This window comes from Acanthopagrus latus, chromosome 15 (assembly GCF_904848185.1).
Source record: "Acanthopagrus latus isolate v.2019 chromosome 15, fAcaLat1.1, whole genome shotgun sequence".
Taxonomy (NCBI): Eukaryota; Metazoa; Chordata; class Actinopteri; order Spariformes; family Sparidae; genus Acanthopagrus; species Acanthopagrus latus.
In genome coordinates this window covers 13,407,218-13,435,081 of record NC_051053.1, presented here as the reverse complement: position 1 = coordinate 13,435,081, position 27,864 = coordinate 13,407,218, and the positions used below count along the sequence as shown (strand labels likewise).

The window sequence follows — 27,864 nt, the reverse complement described above, 5'->3', positions numbered from 1 at the left end:
ATGTGAACACATATGCCCTGTTGGAATCAACTTTGCTTTGGATTGTGCTGTGATCAGTGTCCCGCAGACTATCTGCCTTCTCTAAGAGATTACATGGCAACAGGCTGCGGAGAGCCTCAGAGCGTCTAATTGAAAACCCAGAGAAATCCCAGTGACACAGCAGTCACAATAAGAGCTCCCCATAGAATAACAGGTATTAGTCTTGTCCATATTATAGCATGACTGCTGATATGAGTTAGGTAGTAAGGAATCAGAGCATCGGGGTGTAGCAGCACTGAAGGATAGAGATACGTTTGGAAAGGCAGACAAGGGGAAATAATCGCCTTTACTACCCATCAGTCTGTCCAAGCGGGAAATGGTGTGGCCATACCTGTCTGACCTGTATGTTAGAGGAAGGCTGAAAGACGAGGCCAGTTGTCTCCCTCACACCCACGTCACTGGGCAGACAGGTGTTCACATGCTGCCCAGACAAAGGCCACAGAGGTCAGTGCATGCCTGTGGCTACACTGTGTCAGTGCAATATATGGTCTCTACAGCCACCGACAAACTTCAAAATAGTATATGAGTTTTTGTCAAATAGAAAAATTGAGTTATCATCTTTTATCAATTTAGACAATTATTCTGCTTGGGTTGCTGCAAATTAAAATCCAATGCAGTCAGGCAAGAGAATGAGGGAACTAGGAGTTTGCTGGCATTGTGACAATTTCTTTGCTGCAGTTCACCAACATTGAGACGATGCAACGAGACAGGAAGAATCGTCCAAAAGGAAAGAAAAGGGTAGAGATGGAAAAGGGCTTAAGATGGGATTAGTTGTGCTTGCGTGTGACAAAAGAGATAGAAACAAGCACACACAGATAAACAACAGGCTGATATGAAAGGCTTGGGGGATGTCCTTTCATTCGCTAGGCTGATTTTTGTTCTGCTTGTTCTTACACTATCATTACAGCACATGGAAAGGCTACACAAACTTTACACAAGGGCTTAACTCTTATCCTAACAGACAGCAACACTCTTGGACAATACTTGTTGGCCTCTAAGTCTCTGGAAGAATCACAGATAGACAATCTCATTTTAAAGAGGTAAAGGTTACATCCATTGGGCCAAACATGGAGTATTTTCATGTTTCTTGAGAATAATACTTTATTTTGAGCTACTCTTTGTCCTTCTTCCTCTCTCCCTCTGTTTGAATCTGTGTGAGGGAAGGGGAGATGCCTGTCCATGTAAGTACGCATGAACACATTCTGTGAGTGAGACTGACCTTGGCTGTCTGTGATCCTGCCTTGCTCATCCTCAGGGCGGGTTTTAAAGCAGATATTGGATGACACTTTGTGACTGTTTGTTATTAAAGCTTTTTATGCAGTTAGCTTTGGTAAAAATATATCCCTGAACAGCTGCACACCTGATCTAACCTTTGTACCAGTCAAGTTTGTATCAAACTGTTAATAGTCTGACTATGACAAATAGTGTATGAAACCTAATCATACTGATGACAATGACAAAATAAAGCTTTCACCATCAAAGTATACAAAATGCAAATTATTATTTTTGTCTTTCAAAAATGAACATGTACAGCCTTTTATCCACGCACGTGTATTTCAGCCTCTGTACTCTGTTAAACAACTGAGGTCACACTGGAGATCATGCAGGTGTAAGACCAGAACTGTTACAGCGAAAAGGACATCTAATATTCCCGACAGTGACTGGAGTCATAGCAACCAGTGAAACATGAATGAGCAAGTAGATATTTGATTCCCTGTTACTCAAAAGAGATACCTGAACACCTTGTGAGTTCCTCTACTATCCTCCCTGCATCTTTAATGGGCCAATTACCAGTATGAGCCTCAAACAAATTAACTTTTTTAAACAGGACTAAAATGCCCATTTAGAACACAAAGAGCAAGAGTAAAACGAATCATTTGATATAATATTGCCACTGGCCAAATTAGAGGGACTCAGATCCCATTTATGTTACACAGAAAACGTGGAGTTGTTTTAGGGGAGTTTTTCATCAGAGGAAGTGCATTGGGATTTTATCACATCAAATATTTTTCTGAACATTAGCAGTACAGGAGAGAGCTGGGTGATAATGATTATTGCCAGAGTAACTTCTGTCCGATCAATAAAGATTTATCAGTAACTCTACACAGCTTTTGCAAATAAAAAGACATCCCAGAAATTACAAATTCATTCATCACAAAAATCTCTCAGACCCATGATTTAATTTCAGACCAGCATGCCTCACAGCAATCCAAGGCGTGCTAACATGATTACTGCTGGATTAGAACTGAAGAAACTATTATTTTTTTTATCTTGTTTGTTTAAATGGTATTGCAAACACATCACATGGTAAATGTTGCTTTTTAGCTGTTCTTTCGCAATTGAGGCTAGCAGGGGTCTACATCATTAAGTATTACGTTCACACTTGGATATCACAGTTTCATGTAAAATAGAGGAAATAAAGGCAGCAATTATAGCAGCATTTGCAATGATGATAAATCAATATCACTTCGCCAATGTGTGTTTGTTTAGGGCAACAACCACTAAGAGCATGCAATAAAATCTTATTTTAATTATAAAGGCTGGGTAGGAGTATTTGTTATTGTTAGAGCATTTTGGGTCAGAAAATACAATCGAAAAGCCAACAAAAGTATCAGTTCAATCGGAGTGAGCTTTGGTTAGAGCTTTTGAAACATGTATATTGAGACCAGTAGGTCAGAGGGATACATCATACCCTGCAGACCAGGGATTTACCATCAGCACTGCCCCCCTGAATCTCCACCATCATAACAAACAATAACAACCGCAACGTTGGCGGCAGAGAGCTGCTGTGATGCTATCACACATCAAATCCCAGATTCGCCCTCTGATTGGAGGAGGGAGAGGAAATCCTCATCTTGAGTCCCACAATCATTAGCATAAATCACAGCTGCAATTAAAACCTCGTTTATCTTAATTACTGAACTAATGAGACGAGTCCCGCAGGAGTGAGCCACACTCTCTGAGGACACTCGGGGCGAGGAGCGGGAAGGCAAGGGAGGCGTTGTGCCGAGTCGCACTAAAGTCTGCAAACAAGCACGCCCTCACACTAATCTGACTGCAGCAGGGCACACAAGTCTGGATAGACAGAGACATATGCGCAAGCACACATGTACAAGCACACGCACACAAACCCCCCCCACACACATGCATCATCTGACAACCTTACCCTCACACCTTTATCTCCTGGCACTGCTTCACCCTTCAACTTCCATTATCTATCAAAGTTATAATGATTTTATCAAGCCTACAGGCTCCATCTCCATAAGGGCTTAGTGCGGTGCTATAACTCTTGATTTTGCAACGACTGGGAATACATCGCACCACCTAATTAATGTCTTTTTAATGCTCTTCTCCTCTGGAGCTTAACTCAGCCCTTCAACTTTGCAACAAACACAACACACACACAATAATACAACATGTGGCAGCAGACGGTAAGTAAGACTGAGTAGGTGTGTGCACTGAATGGGAGCCGAGTGTTTGTGGCGAGCTCCATGGAGAAGTGGGCTTGGCTGTGGACTGTGCACACATGCTTTAAAGCACGCTCACAAATAATACATAGAACTGCGCACTCATGCTCTCATGCATGCACACACACACAGGGGTCAAATTCCCTTGTTCAGCTGTGAGGTCAGGCAGTGACTCAGCAGATGGCAGAACAATGAATATCTTCATCACCCAAAAATTCCCATGCTGCGCCAGGTTTATCAAGCAGGGCCAGCCCTTATCAGCCAGCTGGCAATACTGGAGGCACTGATGTCTTTCCATCCTGACCATCCTGGGCTCGACAGGGGGCACACAGAGTTTAAAGGACACGGTCCACACACGGCTGTAATCCTCCCAACTGGTGTTTATTTTCACCACACACATCAATGTTTCAGACCTAAAGGATCTTAGAAGGATTGCTCGTCCTTTGGGATTGAAACGTTGATTGTGGTGAAAATAAACACCCTGTGGGGATATTAAAGCAACATTACATCAGTACAGGGACCGCAAAGTCAAAAGTATTTGTTTCATTTATCGTAATGGGAATATGGAAGCAAGAGTGGTAAGAAGAATAGAGGGCTTCATCTTACAGAATCTCTTACAGGAAAACATACTGTTTTGTAAGACAAAACAGGACATTTAGATTAAATAAGTAAATATCAGATCAATGAGAGGTTATTTTCTTATAGCACTCATATCCAAAATCTTAAAAATGAATTACATCTGTTACGTGATAGTTTGTTACATACAAAATACAAAAGAAGGAAAACAGAAAGACTGACTTTGCATTCATTTTATCTGTTGACCTTTGTGTGCCTAAATAAGAAACCAAAAGATGATGCTACATACTGTAGATGATGTAGCAGGAGTGATGTGGAAGACTGCTTATTATTATTGAGTGGTGCTGATTTCTGCTTACCCCATTACTAACTTACTGTGACTAAGATAACCTTGTTATGGTGTTAACATGACAATTGCATTAATCTGAGTATTGACTTAATGTGTATAATTACATCATCACACTGCAGGTAAAATCAGTCAGTGGCTGTAATCCTACTGAGCTGTGCATGTAAATGTTTACATGCACAGCTCAGTAGGATTACAGCCATAGTTCGACTATGCTACTCAATCAGACAGCTGCAGTTGTCCGAGTATACATGCCGGTGAGAAAATTGAATTGTTGGCCGAAGTATGTCATACTCCGGTACGATGGGTGGCGCTGTACCCATTTCAACTAGTGGTAAGAGAGCATCCTCCGGCTGAACTCTGGACACCACCAGCAACAACAAACTCTGCCTCGGCATTCGAGAAAGATGATGTACGAAGAGCAAGACGAAGCTACATCTTTGTACTTTTCATATATGGTGTACATGATAATTACACAAACTAGACACACAGTCTGATGGAACATATACATGCAAGAGTAATGCCGATCCAGTCCAGTTTTAGTCAGACTAAGGTGTAGATGCATCTTAAAATCTGATCATAGTCAGACTAACCCAGTAATTTGGTTTTCTTGAGTGTCATGTAAACACACTGAGTGTCTTCTTTCACAGTTAGTCCATCTTTCTCTTTCTTTGCTAATTGTTGCCTGTAACTGCTTGTAACGTTGTGATTTAAAAGGTTGCCCACGGGAGCACAATTAATCGGCATGTCCCCTCAGAAATGCCACAGGGCAAGAGTTGTAGTTGTTTGCGATATGTGGGTAAATGAAAAGAAGTATGTTGCTGCTCAGTGCACTAACATTGCGTCTCCATGTCCCGTTTATTATTTCCTTATCAAGCCATCTCAGTTAGGCAAACCCAAGACACTCGATTAAATTTGTGGCAGCAGTGTTTCTTTTCCCGCAGGCCGCTGTTTCTCTCAGTTATGCCGCTTTTATACACAGTTTTCTTAGCTTAGCTTCCTTAGCTAGTTGTCCAACACTGTTTTATGCTTATGAGGCTGAACAAAGCTATGTTAAGGACATGGTGCAGAGACGAGGATGCGTCTAAACCTGACACAGGGATGCATGTTGGTGGTAACGGGAGATAGTGTCCTCTGCAGGGTGAGGCAGTTGGAGATTCATGTGAGAGCAACGGTGGGAGACAGCAGCAACTACAATGGTAAGCTAATATGCAACTGATGCCTTAGGATAACACTGAGGGGACACGCCAACGCTCTCCATCATGATGTTTCACCATAGACATCGTCATATGCCAAATCGGCAGATATCGCCCAACTCTTTTGGAAGGTTGCCAGTTCAAATTTCCAATCAATCAAAGGTTTGATGAGGATTGCTCACTGGAGTGTCATTAAGCAGACATGCCAAACACAAGTAAGTCTGAGAGTAAAACAGTGTGTGCGGGCTGTTACCCTGTCATTAAAAGTTTAAGTTAAATGGATTTTCTTATTCGGCAAACTCACCAAAGGGATTTGGAATCATTCTTGTATTTTCACGTCATTACATAGATAAGGCTGAATGACGAGATATCTGTCTAATAGTGACAATCCCAGATATGGACTAACAACAAAATCTAACTCAGAGCTCCTTGCCCCTAGGTAAATCTGTCCACCAAGTTTCATAGATATCTGTTCATGAGTTTTGGAGATATCTTCCTGGCAGACAGACAGACAAAGTTACTGGCAGGCACAAACATCACAGCCTTGGCAGAGGTAAGAAAACTCAGTTCAGGAGTATTAAAGCAGGATCACTGCTATAGCCTTATCAGCACAGTGCAAACTCTAGCTTCCTCCCTCGTCTTTAAAGTAAAACTCTCAGATATAGTAACACCAACACAAGTCATGGATCTTAGGAAGAGGCCCAATATGGTGATCATTAGCCCTGACACTTGTTTTACCCCCATTGCTTGTGTGCCATATCTGACAAAACATTGTAACAACACAAGTAGGCAACAACAGATAGACATGAGATCACCCTCTTCTGCCGAAAGGTTAAACTCATCAGTCTGACAAACTGTAATCCTGTTTTGATGGCACGAGCCAACTTGTGAATGATAACACTAAATGACGGCTGACTCTGCACAACTGCACCAAACTGTGATTAATAATTGCTCACGGGCAAACCTATTCTCCAACTCTGAGGCTCTGCTCTCTGCACGTATTGACTGTTGTGCTTGATGAGACTTGTCTATAATGGCTGTGGGATTATGATAAGAAGTGATCGATTCCCCCTCTCTGTGCTGTGGATGTCAGATTGATTATGTGACTCGTACCTGAGATGATGGTGTAGCCGATGCCTCTCGGACGGCCGAGATCCTGGTCAATGGCTGTTATCTTCCGCACTTCATATCCCTGCAGAGACACACACACACGCACAAATTAAACAGTGTAAACTGTGTAAATCTTTCACTGTTGCATTTTTTTTCTACAGTAGTTCCATTTTAATCTGACTTTTTATGGTAGGACAACTTGTATTACAGTTTTGAGAGACCGGCAAATTAAACAATGAAATTTCTACTTTATGGATTTTGTCTTCTGATGTATGTGAAGAAATACGTTTCAAATTCATTATATTGTTAGAAAGTGTTAATGTGTTGCTGTCAAGCTGGCACTGAATCATTAAAATCTGTAATTGGAGCATCAACTTAGAAACACATTTCCCACTCATATGCATCATCCAATGAAGAAGAACATGAATGAGTATTTTCAAACATCAAACGGCAACATCAAATTTTTACTAAATTAGTTTTTCATTATGAGTGTGTTGTGAGTGCTTTTTTGGAATTAATTTATTTTTTCAATGTTTTAAAATGCTCAGCACCAGTGAGTCCAACAAAACCACAATATGACAGCTGAAAAAAGAAAAAGAAAAAAAAAACAGAAAAAGAAAGAGAGAGAAAGCTGTTTGAAAAGTCTTTGATCCACTGAGCTTTCTCAGCCTTCGTGCCTCAATCAGACACGGTGGTGATACTTAAAAACCCCTGTGCTGCAGTGAGAGATGGTGAGACCCTCCCTACTTTCCAATTTCCTTCCGCCTCTCCTCCTCCCACCCGCCTTCCCTCCCTCACTTCCCCCGTTTAGCTCCCTCGCTCACACCCAAGCAAGCTGCCTCCCATTGATCCTGCAAATTGTGTCTAAGGCGTGTTTATGCTCCATTTCTGCCAAAGCATCTCCTGTCATTGACCAATTACAGCAGAATCAATTACAAGCCTTTTAGAGAGACTGATTCACACCAATCACTAGCTGAGAGGGAAACACACACGCACGCAAGCATGCACGCACGCACACACGCACGCACACACACACACACACACACTAAAGATTTAGGGACTAAGAGAAATAAAGGATAGAGAAAGCGGGTGAGGAGAAGAAGTGATGCTGAAGTAATATGAGCAATATTCTCAAGCTGTCCACACAAGTGGAATACGTTCAATCAACCGTCTAAGATACAATCCCCCCTCCTGCAAACACACACACACACACATGCACGCACGCAGGCACGCACAGTACCACCAGTACTCATACTCAAACCCCCTCTCCCCCTAGTCATCCTTTCATTTCTAGCTACACAGTGCATTACCCCCCAGCCCATTCTCCTTTTCTCCTTTTCTCCTCATTGATTTGACAGCCAAATTGTGTTTGTCCTAGAAGGGGCTTAAACGTCAGTCCAAGCAGCGTGGATTCAGAGCTATAACTGCTGAAAACGCTGCCCTGTGATTTCGTCTGAAAAAAAAATATTTTCCTCAACTCCTTTGTCAAAGTTTTCCACGGATGACGGGTTGATTGGCTGGAGAAAAAGAGAAAGACAGACACAGAGAAACAAACAGGAACTGAGGGAGACAGAGGCAGAAATAGAGGGGAGGTTGTGTTGTATGTGTGTGAGTGCGTGTGCACCCACACCTCCGAGAAATGACCTATGACAGGGATCCAAGTTTGATTTCCCTTTACGTGTAAATGTCACGGGCCTTGAGAACAGTTGACACTCGTTCTGTCACTGTACGCCCTCGGCTTATCACCACCCAACACTGCCTAATGGAAATGACACATGCCTGTTAGAGTCGTACATGAGTGCATCGGAAGTGTGCGTGTGTCGGTGTACAAGAGCGGTGGCACTGTTGGCCTGTATTTGTCTCACTTTAAGCACTGTTGTTATCCTGTCTGTGTCTGTCGTGGGGTCAAAGGGGCTCGCTAACAGATTTTGGTTTGCACGCCTGCCGTGACCTCCTCCTCCAAAGTTGCGGTAATAGGATTATACACTGCCCCCTACTGTTAGAGGCAAGAGCTACAACACTTGGAGGCAGAATTACTGAGGCTTAATGCTGCTCAGCTGCTGTGAGAAATCTGGAATCCACTCACCAATGTCAACTTAGTGATCCAACGTAATACTGTCTTTTTAACTCTTTTAACTCACCTTTTTTCCATTTCACCCCGGCATTCTCTTTGCACCCCTCTCACACCTCCCCCCTCCTCTTTATCCTGTTGTGACCTTCCTGGTGACAGTTGATGAATCAGAGAGTTGGGGAGACACCGGGCGTCGACTCCGTCACGCCCCGTTAATATGCATGCAAATGTAGCACTTGACATTTCTACTACAGCGCGTGCAGGCTGGGGACGAGAAATGTGCGGGTGGGTGCTGTGGCTGGGTTGGGGGAGAAAGGTGAGAGAAGAAGAGCCGAGAGAGACAGAGAGAGAGAGAGAGAGAGAGAGAGAGAGAGAGAGAGAGAGAGAGAGAGAGAGAGAGAGAGAGAGAGAGAGAGAGAGAGAGAACAGATAAAAGGACGGACAGTATTATGCCCCTGTGTGTAATTCCCTCTCTACGAGTGGAAACATCAATAGCCGGACCATTAGCCACCTGGGAACTGAGTTTAGAGGGCTGAGTCAGGGGAGTGAACATAATGGTGTACAGGGAAACAGACACTCAGTGTATTAGATACCCGTTCCAAACCTACGCCCAATAAAGACAAAGGTAAGGTCAATGGTGAGACTCCATTGCTTAGTGCTTCATACAACACACGGGCTTCATACCTCACACACGTGTAGCACATGGTGAGATAAATCCTAGGGCCCCTGTGACCTTTGCTAGAGGCCCCCCATCCCTGAAGCTGGACTGTAAATCTCCCACAGTAATTACAGTCTCAAACACCTGCAGTGCTGTATGTAGGAGCCTCAGGGGCTGAGTTTGGGTCTGTGCGGGTTTTTGGGGGAGGCTGGCTCAGGAGTGAGGATGAGAGGTGAGTCATCCTGCCCCAATAATAACTCCGATTTTTAACCATATTTCTCTTGCACCTGTTCCAAGCACCTCCTGAATAATCAAAGAGGAGGATGAACTTGGGACGGGAGGAGCTGCGGATGAGCGATGCTGTGAAAGATAAGTGGAATATGTTGGCAACAGAGAAGGATGGGAGGGAAAGACAGATCACAGGATTTCACATAAAAGCTGCATGAATAGGATACAAGCAGTGTGATGCCAGTTGGGACTGTACCACTGACCAGGGGAATGTCCTCCTCTATGTTGGTACTGTAGGGCAGATTGGTGAAAATAGGGTCCATATCCTGGACATCAGTGATGCTGATAGCTAAGTTGGCAAGCCGGGACAGGGGTCTCAATTTGTCTTGATCCTGATAGAAATAAAAACAGAAGTTAAGTATATGCACATGGATTCAATGGTCTTTGCTCATGTAGAGTCAGAATGCTTCTCATGTTTGTGTGCTGACCGTGGCATTGACGGTGAGCTGGTAAGCTGAGGTTGTCTCGTAGTCTAGAGGTTTGATGACGGTGACGGTGCCTCGGGCTCCGTCGATAGCGAAGAAGGGAGAAGGTGGTTGGAAGGAGAAGAGAACGCTGCCTCCGGTGCCCTGGTCCGGGTCTGTCGCGTTCACCATGAACACTGATCTGCCCACTGGTGTGTTCTGAAAGACACACACAAATGCTGGCATTAGGAGCACAGTCTTAGAGAAATGTTCAGGATGAATACTAATATATGACTGCTGAAGTAGAGATTGAACTTATAACCTTCATATGTGGTTAACACACAGGCCGTATATAACTACATAGCCACAGAGGACATTTTAATTCAGTGATCATTTTTGGAACACAGTGACCTATTTGTGACTGTGAATGTGTATATTCATTCCCTGCAGCAACTCTGAACATGACTGCAAATAACAATGTAATCCTGGTCCAACTGGATAAATGATGGCAATGATGAACAAAATGAGATCACACACAGTTGGTTTTAAATATTGACCATTCTGGAGACCAAATGTTGGAGAGGAAGAAGATAAAAGATGGATTCAGCTCCTTCGATTCCAGTGGGTGCCTGCTCATCGCTATAGCATCATTCACTCATTTTAATAAGACAAATAAGCCATCCAGCATCGTTTTAAAACCAAACCCTTGGACAATGCTGCATGATTTCTCAGAGAATATGGAAATGTTTGTTTTGCGGCTCGAAAGAAGACTGTCTCATTGGCATTTCCAGTTAAATGTTTGACAAATACTCAGGAACCTCTACTGAAAGAACACACTTCAAAGAGTGGTAAACTACAGATTTTTTTTTTTTTATCAGCAAATTGTTTGTCCCTTGATTTCAATAGGGAAATGCTTCTCTTCGTGGTGTAATTGCAGTCAAAGTTATTTGTTTGGACTGATACCTGTCATCATTATCAGCCCTGTCAATCATTTGGGAGGAAAAACAGTCATTAACCTTCTCTCTTAAGTGTGTCCTTTAATTTTCTATAGGCTTTCTTCATCAGGATTCATATGACATAGATCTGTTGGGTTTTTTAATGCATGGGCTTGTTTGTGTGTGTATGTACTTGTACACCTGCATGTGTCTTGCAAAGTCGTCTGCTTTATCAACTTTGCTTTGTTTTAAAAAAAGAGTTAAGAATTATCAACTGGACAGAGAGGCTGCACAATGCCACATCGGAGGACTGTTTGTCCAAGTCATGGTCATTGTTGAAACACTCCCCAGGTCCTGCAGAGTGGCTTGTGTGTCTAAGTTTAAGAAACATCCCCATTAATTGGAATTTTATCTCAAAATAGCCACACACACACACACACACACACACACACACACACACACACACACACACACACACACACACACACACACACACACACACACACACACACACAAAATAAATAAGAAATCACAGTGCCTACAGATACAAGGAAAAATGTGCATGAGGACGGGAGGTTTTCCAGGTATATTACAGGACAAAAGCCCACATTCTCCTCCTCTCTTTGTCTCTCACACACTCACCTGTACACATGCACACACACACACACAGTTCATGGTGTGTGGCCTTGTTTACTGCAGGGGGAGAAGTGCGACCACATGGGGAGGTCATGGTATTGAACTGAGCTGGGCCCTGAGCCAAAGCTAAAGTGACACAGTAAGAGAGCAGTTGACCCCACAGTCTGTCTGCATGGGTGTCAGGGGAGTGTGGAGGTGTATTTGCATGTATTGTTGGTAATTCTTTGTGTATACGTGTGTACATTTCCTCTTGCTACTGTCGTGCTGTGTCATGGTGTATAAAATGGTGTGTGTTTGTGTGAATTCTTGGGTTGGAACATGTGCAGTGGTCTGAAAAAGTTTATCACACTTAAATGTTTCAGATCATCAAACAGATTTAAGAATAAGACAAAGATAACACAAGTAAACACAAAATGCAGTGTTTGAAGGAAGTGTTTTATTATTAAGTGAAAAAAAATCCAAACCTACAGGGCCCTGTGTGAAAAAGTGATTGCCCCTCTGTTAAAACACAACGTAACTGTGGTTTTCAATTTCTCTAGCCACATCCAGGCCGGATTACTGCCACACCTGTTCTCAATCAAGAGATTAGTTAAATAGGACCTGCCTGACAAAGTGAAGTAGACCAAAAGATCCTCAAAATCTAGCCATCATGTCGAGGTCCAAAGAAATTCAGGAACAAAAGAGAAAGAAAGCGATTGGGATCTATCAGTCTGGAAAAGGTTATGAAGCCATTTCTAAAGCTTTGGGACTCCAGTGAACCACAGTGAGCCATTATCCACAAAAATGGTGAAAACATGGGACAGTGGTGAACCTTCCCAAGAGTGGCTAGCCGACCAAAATTACCCCAAGAGTGCAGCGACGACTCATCCAAAAGACCCCACAACAACCTCTGAAGAACTGCAGGCCTCACTCGCCTCAGTTAAGGTCAGTGTTCATGACTCCACCATAAGAAAGAGACTGGGCAAAAATGGCCTGCATGGCAGAGTTCCAAGACATAAACCACTGCTGAGCAAAAAGAACATGAAGGCTCATCTCAGTTTTGCTAGAAAACATCTTGATGATCCCCAAGACCTTTGGGAAAATACTCTGCGGACTGACGAGACAAAAGTTGAACTTTTTGGAAGGTGTGTGTGCCATTACATCTGGCGTAAAAGTAACACAGCATTTCAGAAAAGAACATTGTACCAACAGTAAAATATGGTGGTGGTAGTGTGATGATCTGGGCCTGTTTTGCTGCTTCAGGACCTGGAAGACTTGCTGTGGTGAAACCATGAATTCTGCTGTCTACAAAAAAATCCCGAAGGAGAAGGTCAGGCCATCTCTTTGTGACCTCAAGTTGAAGTGGACTTGGGTCCTGCAGCAAGACAATGATTTAAAACACACCAGCAAGTCCACCTCTGAATGGCTGAAGGAAAAACAATATGAAGACCTTGGAGTGGCCAAGTCAAAGTCCTGACCTGAATCCTATTGTGATGCTGTGGCATGACCTTAAAAAGGTGGTTCATGCTCGAAAACCCTCCAGTGTGGCTGAATTACAACAATTCTGCAAAGATGAGTGGGCCAACATTCCTCCACAGTGCTGTAAAAGACTCATTGCAAGTTATCGCAAAGGCTTGATTGCAGTTGTTGCTGCTAAGGGTGGCCCAACCAGTTATTAGGTTTGGGGGGTAGTCACTTTTTTACACATGGCCGTGTAGGTTTTTCCCCCTTAATAATAAAAACCTTCATTTTAAAAACTGAAAAATGTAAGTGTTACAAACATGCAAAAAAAAGAAATCAGGAAGGGGGCCAACACATTTTCACACCACTGTACATGTCTGGACAGTATGAACATGTGGGGTGAGACTGTCTGTGTGTGTGTGTTTGTTCTAATTTGTGCAATAAAATGTGTGTGACTTCGAGCTGTTGACCTACTATCTTACTCTCAAGGACAGGGGGCCATCAGCCATGTAACACAACAACATAACAGCGAGGTAACTGCCCCTGTCTACATGACTTTACATTACATCAGCTGCACATACACTTCCTCGGTCTCTCTGCTTCTGGCATTCCTCTCGCTTGATTTCTTTCCTTTAACTTATCCCATTGGGCTCTACACATGCATGAGCAGTGCTGGAAACTGGTCTGTCTCACCAGATTAAGCCAGATTTCCACGTGGGAATTGAAGGACAGACAGAGGAAAGGGATCTGAGGAGTGTAGCTGCAGGGGAAGACGAGAGCAACAGATGCCAGAGAGAGCAACAGATATCTCAATCTCTCAGCCTTGAAGTTAAAATGCCCTGATGTATGCAGACAGGGTCACAGGTCATTTCTGAGCCTGATATATTAAAAGTTATTGCATTCTAGATCAAAATAAGGATATTTGACAGTCTCCCTGTCTGTTTAGATCTTAGATGAGTAAATTCAAAACTCTAACATGCAATCCCAATCCCTGTCACTGTCTTTCACCTGTGGCCCGACAGGTAGATCAGGTCTCCTAACTAATGTTAGTGAAACTGTTGTTAATAATTCAATATCAAAGCCCAAACACGCATTTAAGAGAACTGTTATGAAAAACAAACAAAAAAATGTAGATGTTTATAAAGAGAAATAACCAGAACAACAAAATGACTTAAAAGTCTCTTTGGGAAGTCGGTTGGTAGATCGTATTCTGTTCACAGAAACTTTGCTGCAGCACACAGCTGAAGCAAACCTCATCAACAGTTCCTGAGTGAGGGAACAGTCACTAATCCACTCCCCCATGACAATAACTGCATTTGAATAAACATCTAAGCTGCATTTCTCTGATATATTTCTTATCCTTGTCAAGTTGTCTGCTTGTGCGAGAATTGGAAACACCTGTAAAAGGTACCCCTCAGCCTGCAGCATGACACTGCAGCACAGGCACAAATTAAATGGATAAAAATGCACAGATTCAAACTCTAGGTAAGTGAATTACATATTCCTGCATAGGCTTGTTTGTTTGTGTATGTGCACTTGTACACCTGTATGTGTGTCTAGCATGGTTGTCTGCTTTATCAACTTAGCTTTGATGTCAAGAAGGCAGTTTGACAGTTAAGCATTAGGTGAGTGTGTGTGTGCGAGTACCTCTTTTTGGAAAGAGAACTTGTGTGTGTGTGGATGAGATCTGGATGTGTGAGGAGAAAATATGTGATATGACGTATCATTTTCCTCCCCTAAAGGATGCCAGGTTCTATCTCTCTCAACACAGCAGCTTGTGAAACAATGACTCATTAACACCGCCCAGTGTCAAACGCCACAAGGTTCAGTAAATAATGCCAAACACTCAAACACGTAAACACACACACAAACATCAGTTTTGATCTTCCAGATTTGACAGTGCCACGGTGTTCAAAGCAGTTCAAGCAACAAAAGTTCAAAGCTTTGCTGAGAATCACAGATGACCAACTATCAGCCGTATGTGCCAATGTGGTACTTCAGAGGTTAGCAGGCTTGGTCATATGCAGGTAAAGACTCTCTTTGAGCGGCTCTGGAGGCTCTGATGCCTGCTAAGAGAGACACAGTGTAACCACCAGCCATTCCCCTTATTCATTCTTATCTTGTTTTCCCTTTATCACCCCACTGGAAGGCTTTCAAGGTCAAACTGCCCCGTTTGCAAAAGCGGTGCATTTCAGTCCTAAGAGACAAACAATAAAGGAACCTATTTAAAAAGTGGCCTTGTGATCATGAGCTACTTAAGATAATTTCACTGCAATCCAGCAGCCAACTGCTAGAGAGAGCACTACACCCCGTCTGGTAATCCGCTCATTGCAGCTCACCGTGGAGCTCATCGGAGAGTAAAAAGCCTTCAGACATATAGTCTTCAGCTTGGCCTTTTGTACCTTCCGCTGGGTCTCAATAGCTTGCCATCATACCATTGATTGGACCCGTGTGATGACGATTACAAGTCAATGTGGGTGACCAAGCGCAAAAGGCTAGACAGTGAATCCCTTGATTTTATTACCCTATAAGACTGTCCAATTACTTTTTCATAAACAAGTCAGATAATAAACAATTCCCAGCGAGGACTGATGAGTCCAGTGGCTGTAATACTGGGTACCACTGTGAGCTAGCTAAGAAAAACTGTTTGTGCCTCTACATATTCCTTCAAGTGCAAAAGCCATATGGTTAGCCATAGTGCATATTCCCGTGTATGTCTTGACAGTGTCTTGTGGCTTTTAAATAAATGGGGGTTATTACCAGTGGGAACCAGAATGTTAAGTGGCATGACAGTTGGAGAGGGATGAAGAGGATGAAGAGAGCTTCTTGCTGTGTCTTATCTGAAGCGCACTGCAGGAATCACCCTCTTCTCCATCTGAGAGGCTACTACGTATGGAATTTGAGGGGGAGGAGAGACATGCTGTAGTGTACAGAGAGGGAGATACAGATATTTCATATTTAGAACATTCTGTTCAGGCATCTTGTGTTATAAACTTAATTGAGAGTTGATGTTGCACCAGCTTACTCTTAAGACTTTATAATGATGCAATATACATTCTTGCAAACTCATTTATTCTGAAAGAGAAAGGTATCTAGACACTTGGTTACCAGTTGATTTTTCTTGCTTATGATCCCCTTTTATATGGTCATCTGGTTCAGGCACACATTATTTTAAACAAAGTCCTATAGGTCACAATACATCCAATACCAAAACAAGTAACCCCTGGAAGCCCTGCAGTCCAGGGGACTCTCAGGAGAGGTCCAAGGCAAAATTCTGATGAGGTGGAAATCCATGGAAGAGTGGAAGAAATTGCTAAATGAATTAACATTCTCAGGAGCATTGTGGGCATAACTCTGTAAAAGGAGGAGGAATATCATGATCCTTCTGAGACCTGCTGCTATAGCCATAGTCAGTGAATGGGCAAAAAGGGTGTTGGTCAGGCAAGTGACCAAGAACCCAACGACCCTGATAGAGAATCTGAGAAAATGCTATGTATGCAGCATTTCATCAGTCAGACCCTTGCAGTAGTGTGGGAAGATAAAAGTCACTTCAGATGGAGCACACAACAGCCAAAAGAAGAACATGGCCTGGATACCACATTCCAGCAATAAAGATACATTGGGACAAACCACCCTACAGTTAATATATTATTAAATACAGTCTGATTACAATTAAATATGGTGCTTGTAGCATGCTATGGGAATGGATTCATTTCACAGAAATAGATCCTTGAAGAAGACTGATCCAAACACCCTCAACCAAAATTCAATGTCAAATTAAATCACACAGTACAGACAATGCTGGATTTGCTTCAGAAACAATCTTTGGCTCTCAAAGTGAACCTCAATGAAAAAAGTTGGAGATATCCGAAGACCAGGATTACACTCGGTCCTAACTGAAAGAGATTCAGCGATTTGCGAGGAAGACCGGGGGACACTAAAGGGATACCAAGAAAAGACCATTACAGCTGCTGGAATCACTGCTAAGGCTTGTTTTACAAGGTAATAAATTAATGGCCTTATTGTACCTACTTAGAGCAACATTATGGAACTTTTTACCTTAATATAACAGCTCATTTTGTTGTAATAAGGTGAATGGTGTCTCTGTCTCAGCCACTCTGCCCCTATTACTTGCTTCTGCACTGCATAACTTCAGCTAGAGGTAGAGGTAGGATCAGAGCATTACATACATGTTTACTTCAACACACAAGTTTTCAGCATATAACACTGTTGTGACCTAATATGTTTGGTTTGAAGCTAGCACCTATTACGTCTGACAAATTGTTACAGACCTGGGGCTCAGAAACTGTAAAGGGAAGCCAAATCACACAGAGGGCCACTTTTTACACATGTGCTTTCAGATGAAATATCTAATTCAATACTGTGTGTGGTTAGATTGCAAGAAAATCATATTCAAAGTAAAATAGAACAAAGTGAAGGATATTGATTTATGCCCAAACCCACAGGCTCGAGAGAGGAACAACAATGTTAGAAATGACTGAAAAAGACTGACCACAATTTGTGAGGAGACCAAGAAAAACAAGTACTTAACGGACAGAGAGTGAGAGAAGAACGAAAGCGAGGGTATATGTATGAGCGTATGAAAGTCAAAGCCCGTCACTAACAGCCATGAGACTTTTGTAATAAAGCAGGGAGACCATATTCCCTTTTAACTGTGTCTCTGCTGTATAATACCGTGGTGTTTGCGCTGCTGTCTCTACTGCCTGGGCTGAAGGCAGCAGCAGAGTGCTTGTCTCCTGTGGGCCGAACCTCAGGTTCAACATGACAGGGAGACTTCAGAGGGCCCTGGAGAGTCCAAGCCTGGCCAGACCTCTGGACTACATGGCCCAGCTTCTCTCGGGAACCATGAGGGATGACTGGGGATAAAGTCCAATGAGTGCTGGAGCTCTATGTGTAATGGATCTGGGCGGTTAAATGTCAGCTTTCTCTCTTGTGGGGAGTCCATGAGGGAGCAGTCAGCAGCACAGTAGGATGATGTTCTGTCCAACAACAACTTAGTTTAATTAATTTATACATCAATTGAGTGATGGAAGAGCTGAAGCCAAATTCACTCAGACTGCAGTGTAAAGGCAAATTATGCTCTTCAGGTGCACAAGCTAAAAGCCCCAAATTAGAGCACGATTTGTTCCAAAAAACAAATCACTGAATCACAACTTTTGCAATGGTGAAGTGCTATTAAAAGCAGCAAACAGTAAGGTGTGAAAAATAGAAATTCTTAGCTTCTATGTAATACTTCTCTTCAAAAGAATAATCATTATCAGCCAGAATTTGGATTATACTGACTTTCATTGGATGCATGTTACTGTTACTCATTAAAACAGGAATGCAAAAGCAATACCTCGACACTGCACTTTCCCTTCTCTCTAAGGAAATGAAGATTGGTCTCCATCAGCAGTGGAATTCATGCCATAATGCCTCTATTTTTTAACAGTGCAGAGAATAAACATGGTAAGTATTCTTCTATTTATCTACTAAGTGCACACTGAATGCATTCATTACCATTCTTGACAATCCGTCAAACAAAAAAATGACCCGAACAGCCCAAAGTACTTTGTCGGATACACGCCAGCATCCCTCTCCACACTCAAGCACTTCATTTCCTCTTATCTGTTTATCATTTCTTATCATTCCTGCTTATCATTTATATTTATAACGACAAGGAAACAATGATTTTGTATTCAAACCTAAAACGGAACAATCCACAGATAGTTGATGATTGGAAAAGACGCTAGTCTGGTTAAAACTGTAATATTCTAATATTCTATTTAATGTGCCTGTGAAAAACTTTTTTGGTTGTGTATTTACCGCAATGGCTTCATTTGTCAGGGTATTTTGGATCAAATCTCACCTGCACCTTTGTGAAACAGACTGAACCACAATTGTTCCACACACAACAACTTTTGTAAAACTGGTCTTAAGTTGTCTTTGTGTTCAGGCTTCAATGTGTCTGTTTATGTCTATGTAGCTATCAGTGTGCTTTACTGGTGTTATTCAGCCCACTTGAACTTTCACTACATTTGGTTGACTGTTCAACTGCTACCCACCTACTTGTAGGCCACGTTATGCTGATCCAGTAAGAAATGGCAGTCAAAGGTCAGTCTATGGCATATTATTTCTGTTATTTGAAGTAAACTCAACTTTTTGTTCTACCTGGTAAAGGCCACGACACACCCACAGACTTGAGTACAATGTTCTGCTCTTATATTGTCAGAAATGTAAAAGACATGGTGATTTGCAGGGGTAGTGCCCAGGCTTTGGCCCCCTGCTGCTCACAGCTCCAGAGGCCCAGCTGTTCACTACAATAGAGTCATGATTACACCTACACTGCTCACAAGGTTCTCGGTTCCTCCCCAGCTGTCTGCTCTCCGCTTCTAACCCAGCAGGCATGTGATTGTACCGGCTCGGCTCAGCCTTTCACTGCCTGCCTCTCACAACCTCTGTCCCTCCATCAATGCCTCCCACATGTGGCGCCTTATCACACTGGCACTGGCATTATTCTGACCCATGTGAGAGAATGTATTGCAAATGAGGAGATAAAGGCTTTTGATTAGGTGGTTACTTCATGGTGGTGGCACCTAAGAACGAGTACAATCACTTGTTTAATAGATAGGTCCATATTTAATAACAGAGATAGTGCTGCTGTTGTGGTGCTATCTGCTTGTCACTGGGGAATCCTAACTCTGGCTGTAACTGATGAAACAAACACAGATAATCATATGAAATTTAAACACTAGAACTGGAATCATTTGTATAATTAAAAACTAAAAGATGTGGCTTTTTCATGCCTAAAAGCAGCTCAACCAAAAAAACCTGTTGCACCTGCGGATTGTGTCTTTCACATATAAATAAACTTTTGTTACATTTGACATAAAAGTTCAAGCGTTCAAGCTCAAGGGGGGAGCAACGGTAGTGCTAGAGTAGGCTACAGAAACTAGGAGTGCAGCGGAGCGTTTAGCATCATAAGCGCGTCGTCAGTGTTAGTGTAATTACTCTCATTGTTAGAAGGGGGACACGAAGGTTTCACACAGCAGGTTTAACATAAATTAAGTGGCTAGCACTTACAGCTAAGTGCTACTAACAAGACCCAAATATAAGACCCCAAAACAACAATTTCAGGGATAACAAAACAAGCACAGTACCAATGAAATGCTGACTGGTATAATAATAGCATCTTCACATTGATGATTGACCAGACATGGGCAGGCCGATTCAAAGCCATTTGGTGATATTATCACGATTTGGAGCATTAAGTAACACTGTGAACTACCATAAGTGAAAGCCAAAAGTGGACATAAATGATTTGTTCCTAGCATGATGTCCGACACTTTTTATTACACTTGTGAAAGCAAATTCCGTAGGACCCTGTCATTCAGGTAAAATTCAACATTCAGCTTCACCACAAGAGACTAAAACATGCCATGTGGACAATCCAAAGATTTTAAATCTTAAGTGACAGTGCTCTGTGTTTTAAATAACTACTTGTGTGCCCTAATATGGGTCATTCTAAGTGCTTAATTTTGCACAAAGGCTGAACCCCCCCAAATGATGCTCTGATCAGCCCAAGTGCCTCCTAAGTGTGTCTCTGGTCAGCCAAAGAGCCACTGCTGTATGGCAAGGCACTCTGATGTGACCTTCGGGCGAAATAAACCCCAACATAACCATTAAACATAACCATAACCCTGTACACAGCAAAGTGCCCCTAGATTTTTGCCCATGTGTGGGAGTCAGTGCACGGCACAACCTTCAGGTTCCAGCAAGAACTGGCATCCATCCTGAAAAGATGAATGTTGATCACAAATATCATGCCAGAAGTTAAAAAAGACTTGAATCGCAAATATACCCCAGGGTCATTTGAATCTATCAATATAAAGTATATATTCATGAAATATATGAACTGCGCAAGTACTTGATGGATTTATAATACAGACTCCAGTATATATATATATACATATATATATATATATATATATATATATATATATATATATATATATATACATATATATATATATATATATAGGTCAGGTCAGGGCGCTGGTAATGATTTCGCAGTGTGCAGCTTTGACAAAGATGCTGAAGCAGGTGAATCATGAGAACACTTAAATTAATCATAGAGGTGACACACAAAGCCATTTTTCACAGTTGAAATTAGCTTATCAATTATTAACTCATATTGAAACAAGACTAAGTGTCCTTCATCTGCAAGGCTCCAACAGTAAATGGGGAAAATTATACAAAAATGATTTATACTCCATTTGTAAACGAAGCCAAGCTGCACTCTGGCTTTCCAGCAGTTTGAATCCTCCTAATAAACATGAATATAGTTTGTGTGGAGTTTGTGTACTATGTGGGTGCCGCATGAGGACCTCTCTATATATATTATTCTAATTTGATGATGCTGATGATGATTGAATTATTGAGCTCTTCAGTTGTTCTTCCCCATGGTGCCAAACAGATTAAAAGAGACAGAGGAAATACCCCCAAAGGAATCAGATTCTCAAAAAGTGAGCACTCTGTATGTACCCTCACAATCTCAGAAATATCTTGATAGTTGAACCAGTCCAATGTGCAGTGCAGAAATGCAGCTTGTGGCTTAATATTCATACAATATTTCTTGGAAAGACACCCTTATTGAATCAGCTCCCTGTTGCAGCCATGTCCCTGGTAAAATGAGCCCTCAGGCCTGAGGGGGCTGGGAACAGCTTTAAATCATGTGTCATAGCAATAACATCCACAAACCAATGAGACGGCCCTACCCATAAAAAGATGTCTGTCATTACAATTCCATTCATGACAACAGTTGGGCCAGAGGTTCTTTTAAAGCCCACGTGTTCCCAGTGGCACAGAGCAACAGTTGTCATGTACGCACCTGAGATACCACGACGGACACTGTGCTTGGAGCTGAGGTTGAGGTATGAAACCCACCTCATAAAGCCCTTTAATCTTAGCAGCCCCAGTGGTAAAGCCCAGGTGGCTGATGCCATCATTGCTGCCTGAGTGTTGAGTGGTATCTTGAGCTAAGAGACAGACTACCTGAGCAACAACATGCAATCTGCTGATAGGTGTGCTTATCAGTAGTTTTACTCCAATTCCAGGACTGATGCATTCTTGGAAGACAGATTGCTGTGAGGGAGCTTTGCTCTGAAACTGAGGGCCAACAGCTGTGAAAGCACAACTCATTGAATTTGAAATGATAAGCCAGTTGTCTGCTTGTGACTGTGAGTCGTCCAGTTAAAGTGTAAATCATATTTGCATTTCTGTTGAACAGCTGGTAAACATGGTGCTGTAAGAACATATATCTATTGGAAGATGACGTCAATTAATGAAACTTCAAGCCAGGAAATAAGATGACAGAACTTCCTACAGGACCAGCTAAAAGATAAGTGGAGAATTCCTGTATTTACTAGATATCTTCTTATCTCAGTGCATGTATTCTCAAAGGACCTCATCCTCAAAAAACATGAGATTAAGAGAAGAGAGAGAGTTTACTGAGGGAGAAGATTGACGTTTTAATGCAGTAAAGTATGACAAATCCAACAGCATTGAAAGACTGCTACTTGTAAGCTGCCAAGTCTGAGTTAAAAACTTAAAGGCAGAGCAGAGTTCCTTAAATGGCGTTCATACCACTGATAAAGTTTTATGAAAAGTATACAGCTCCCTTTATGGCAACAGTGTACAAACTATTAATCTATGCCTCTATCTGTGATTATTAGCTAGGCTGTATACAAGAACAAAGAGCTCTTCTCCTAAAATGTAGAACCGGTTTTTATCCCTTTTAACTTGTCTAACATGGCACAAACACTTAGTAAATACAATATGGTCATGTGACATTTCTTGACTCCACTGCTTGACAAGGATTCTCTTTCGCTGTGATTTCCCCCAAAGTTTCTGGGTTGTTATTGTGCATGAGTGCTGCAGTCAGTCAGTGGAGGCATCAGTCACAACAAGCCACCCGGTCCTCCAAACCCTGATTTTGCTTTTCTCCTTCCTCCCTCATCTGAAGGAATCCTGTGGTGATGGCAACAACGCAGCAAAGAATGAGAGGAGCTGATCTTTAATGAAGTGAAAGCCCACTCTTTGGAGACACTAATAGAAATGCTCCTACAAATGACCGTAAGCAAGAGTATGTTAGAACCATCAGTATTTCAGAAATGATGTGTGTATGTGTGTGTTTTATCCTAACAAATGTTGTTTTTTTATTGGATTATGATTGGTCTTGTCAGAAAATCAATTGCTCCACTGACTGGATTGGTATTTTTGTTTGAATGCCCTTCCCTCACATAGCTGCCATTCATTTTCTTCTTCCCTTTTCTACCAGCAGTAAGCCTTTCTCTGGCAATTCACTTGACCTCCTGTACCCAATGAATTTCGGTTAAACTGGTCAGGAGCAAATAATACAACACATTATATGGAGCGGGTCTTTGTATGCTGTACAAAAACAGATTGCAAAAAAAATGTCTCGAATTATATCCTCCTTGCATTCCATCTTGCTCTTGCACTCTGTCCACTTGGCAGCCTGGCTGAGCGATGGGTGATTTGAGAAGAGGCACTCAGCCGAACAAAATGATTCCACACCGACAGACAGCGAGAGGAGCCACGTTTGAAAGGCAAGGACAGCTTATGAATTTGTGTGTTTACACGCTTGTGTATGTGCGTGAGAGACCATGTATTCAATTTGTAACAAGTTAATGTACCTTCAGTTTAGCTCGATTAAGGACTTTCTGTTAAGAGAATACTTTTTCTGGTACTCACTTCTTTGACGGCCTTACGGCTTGGAGTTTGAGTTAAAACCTTTAGAGCTACTTATGTTACAATCAGGATTTGGGTGTGTATGTGTGTGCTGGTGTGTGTGTACTGAAAGCACATTTTATCGGTGGAGGAAAGAAACAAATAATGTCTTTATCTCCTGATCAGTCTTCTCCTCTGAATGCCTAACCCCAGCCTCCCGGTCAGAGCTCATGGCTGACTGCTTCCAAAGAGCTGGGACTGTTTGTTTAAATGTAAAGGTAATCAGGTCCGGCATGCAGCAAGGATCCACAGGGCCAGAGAGAGACAGAGAGAGGCAGATGGGTTGATCCCAGGGGAAGGGTACAAGGACGGGCCACATCAACTATCCTGAACCTTCTTTCTACTTGTTGTGAAAGTTATTTGTCTCATTTGAGAATACCAAAAGGGGAAGTACCTGGCACTATATTGGAAGTTGAACAGTGTCCTTTTGTTTGTTGACCTTCAGTATTCGGAGCAAGTTGATTTTGAAAAATAATGTGGATCCATCAAAGTCAGCTATTTTAATATCTGTTAATAAAGAAAACTATATATATATATATATATATATATATATATATATATATATATATATATATATATATATATATATATATATATATATATATATGACATACAGTAAAGTTCTACATGTATGTTTTTATTATGGAATGGATGGCCCTCAGGAAATCTCATATTGGCATGAACCAAAGAAAATTACCTACCTGATGAAAGACAGTGAAAAGGTAAATGATAACAAAGCCTGTTTGCTTTTCCTCCAACAGAATACCTTGCTCTCATACATAATTTTTTCCTGTTCTTCTCTACTTCTTCCTTTTTTCAAGAAGTCATTTTTTAAAATAGAATTAAATGCAAATTAGAGTCGAGCTGATTATCATATAAACGGCTGGTGCCTGGAGGGGCAAGACACTTTTGCTTTATTTATTTATTTTGTCATATTTTTCGTAGCTCCCCGTAAAACTCTGACTTTAATCAGTCCACACTTTCTTTTAAAGACATTGGGGAATCAGGGACTAGCAGGAGCGATGCGTGTGTGTGGTAGCTTGAATTTGTTTTTGTATGTGTGTGCATATGAGAGTTATTTGACCAAGAGCAACGCAGGAGGCATACAGATCAACATGCAGCATCTATAGACCAGTACAGCTTTATTAGCATCATGTAAGATTGTGAACAAGAAGCATGATGCTTCATGTTTACATGCTTTCACCATACACAGATGGCATCTGTAACGACACATCTGGAACAACATTACAAAGGTCCATGATCCAATATTGAGCGGTAATTTAGTAGTACATAGTGGAGGAGGGGCCTTTTATGGTAGCTGGATCATTTTTGTGGTCATTCCCCTGCACAAGTGGTCTGATTTGAGAGTGAGGAAAACATTGCTCAGCCAGTTACCTGGAACAAACATGGTGTACAGAAATGAAGTGAGGTAACAGGAAGAGACTGAGATAACAACGAATTAGAGAGACTGAGCAAGACAAAATAAACCTAATATCAAAGCTGTATTCAAAAGGGAGGTTTGTGTTTGATGCCACTTGAATGTATTTGATTTAGGTTGATTATTATCTTAATAACCTGTGAGAGATTGACATTTCACTTGAAACAAGTGACTGTAGCCAAAGCAGCTAATCTATACTAAAACATGCTCAAAATGAATGTAATGTCCAGTAGAACTTTGAGGTTTGGTAAACATATTTCATCAGATGTACTATTTCTGACATTAAGGTTTTGTTTCTCTGACATGGACAGTCATTGATGCACTCTTTTCTTACTATCTCAACTGCTGTAATCTGCAATGTCCCAGAACAGATCAGCAGAAACAAGTGGGTGTCACGCAGGGTAGCCTCATCGGACTGAGGTACATCTGTGACAGCTATTTTGCTTGTGCTCTCATGATTGTGGCATCCAACAGAGTTGTGTATACAGACTCTAATTCTAAGGTAACAAAAAACAACAGTTCTCAATTTCAGGTGATTATACACCAATGAAAACAGAATTAGAACTATCACATTCAATTTCTTCCAATAAATCCTCCTGAATTCTTCACACTGAACCTTTAATGTTTATTTTCTCAATTTAAAATCAACTTCAAGCAATCTACAGTGTAGCAGTATGATCTCATCCACTCTGGTAGCTTTTTCTGCCCATTTTTCTGTCAACGTTTTTTTCTACCATTGGCACAGAAAGATGTATTCTCAATCCCACCTAAAGCACTGCTTGGCTCAACATCAAATCTATTTGAATTGCTGAAAAAAAGATGTGGGCAGTGACTCTGTCTGGAGCCAGGCTAGTTCCCTCTCAAAGTCAGAATATGTGTGCGTTAGATTTAATGTGGAACTGTAGGACTGACACACAGTATTATATGTGTTAGCCCTGTGAAAGACTGGCAAACTGTTGTGTATCCAGAGAGTTATTTCCATTACATCTCAGTTTTCCTGGTCGGTGCTCCGTGGTCTGCCTCTATTCTTTCTCCAAGGAGTGATCCAGACAAACATGACTTGCCATGACTTTGTGCTAACTATGGCGCTTCTTCATGTAAAGGCGATGACGGGCTGATGACCAAGACAAGCTGCACTTTACATGACACATTCTTAAACGAACTGCTGTCTAAGTAGCTGTCAAGCCATCTCATTTCTAAAACATCATATGGGACTCAGCACACTCTGCTGTTTCTCAATAGATACCCTGCTCTCTTTCTCCCACTGCCTCTCTCTCCTCGTTTCCCTGTGTGTGCTTGTTTTAAAGCCTTTTGTGTGTTTTCACTTCATTGTGAACTCTATACCCCTGAATCTCTCCACTCCGCAGTCTGGTCCTACAGGTACGCTGCACTCTGTATCAGCATCTCTTTTCTATCTGTTGCCTGGGGCATGGGGTATCATGAGGGCAGAAGGGGCTCTACTTCCATGAGTCTTAATGTCTCAGGTGTCTTTCCATGGACGGACACACACACACACACACACACACACACACACACACACACACACACACACACACACACACACACACACATAGAAATATACATGCTTCCCATCCAATGTATAATTCACACACTTCAAGCTATTGCAGACACATCTTTGAACCTATATCCAGACTGCCACTCTCCTGCACAATGACCCCCGGTGTCTATAATTTCCCATGCATTATAAGAATGTCAGTGGTTACTTGCAAACAATGTGTGTGAGTAATTGTGTGGTTATGTTCATATCCACTATGTTTGTCTTTTAGCAGGGACCACACAGCCGGAGCACTAAAATGCCACTGTCTGCTTACTAGTGAAGGAAGTCCACTAGGACCAAGGTGCTTAAAAATAATGTCGAATTAGTATGCAGAATTTTTTTTTATTTTCAATAAAAAGCGTGAGAAGGAGAAATAAGCAGAGCGAAAGGTGATAAGCAGACACATCAGCCTGGTAGAAATTATGAGCAATTAGAATTAAAAAATCCAAGTTTCCATCCCTACATAACAATCCGCCAAAAATGTTTGAATCCTCTCCAGAGGAACTATTACAGTACAGAAGTCTTTAACACCCATCTGTTCCGGTCAAAAGTATTACCTCAGCTGATGTTTTGGCAGCACAGAAAACATTTCACTGTGTCAGTAAAAATACTTGTCTGACACATGCTGTCTGTACTGTACTGAGCTGAACTACAAGGAATAGGTTAAAATTGTTGTTTTGCGACAAAATGTCAAAAAAAAAGTCAAACTCTAATGCAAGTAAATCCCTGATTAGTTTCAGCTTTACAATTAGCTCTTGAGTATTAACACTGGCATGACAAGTGATGAATTCAATGAAGTCAATGAAATGAAGTGATGTGGAGGTGAACATCACAGACTGAAAATCCAAACAGATCTGAACAGACTGAGAGCCTGTATGGAGAGACCACATCAC

At 41.8% G+C, this 27,864-nt stretch overlaps 1 protein-coding gene and 1 long non-coding RNA gene across 7 annotated transcripts in view; one reads left to right on the top strand and one right to left on the bottom strand.

Annotated features, from left to right (window-relative positions):
* Positions 1–27,864, bottom strand: part of cdh23 (cadherin-related 23) — a 165,839-nt gene that overhangs the window by 85,889 nt on the left and 52,086 nt on the right. For all 6 annotated transcript variants that reach the window (XR_005079483.1, XM_037124921.1, XM_037124922.1 and 3 more), the window contains exons 7-9: positions 10,180–10,374; positions 9,955–10,083; positions 6,738–6,816 (exon numbers count right to left, since the gene is read on the bottom strand). Coding sequence is in view for 5 of the 6 variants with exons in the window: in XM_037124921.1 (XP_036980816.1) it covers positions 6,738–6,816; positions 9,955–10,083; positions 10,180–10,374 (403 nt within the window). In the remaining variant the exon portion in view is untranslated. The remainder of the gene's footprint in view (positions 1–6,737; positions 6,817–9,954; positions 10,084–10,179; positions 10,375–27,864) is intronic.
* LOC119034158 lies at positions 12,358–13,627 on the top strand. Its single transcript, XR_005079484.1, has 2 exons — positions 12,358–12,850; positions 12,969–13,627. It is a non-coding gene; the product is annotated as an uncharacterized LOC119034158 (long non-coding RNA).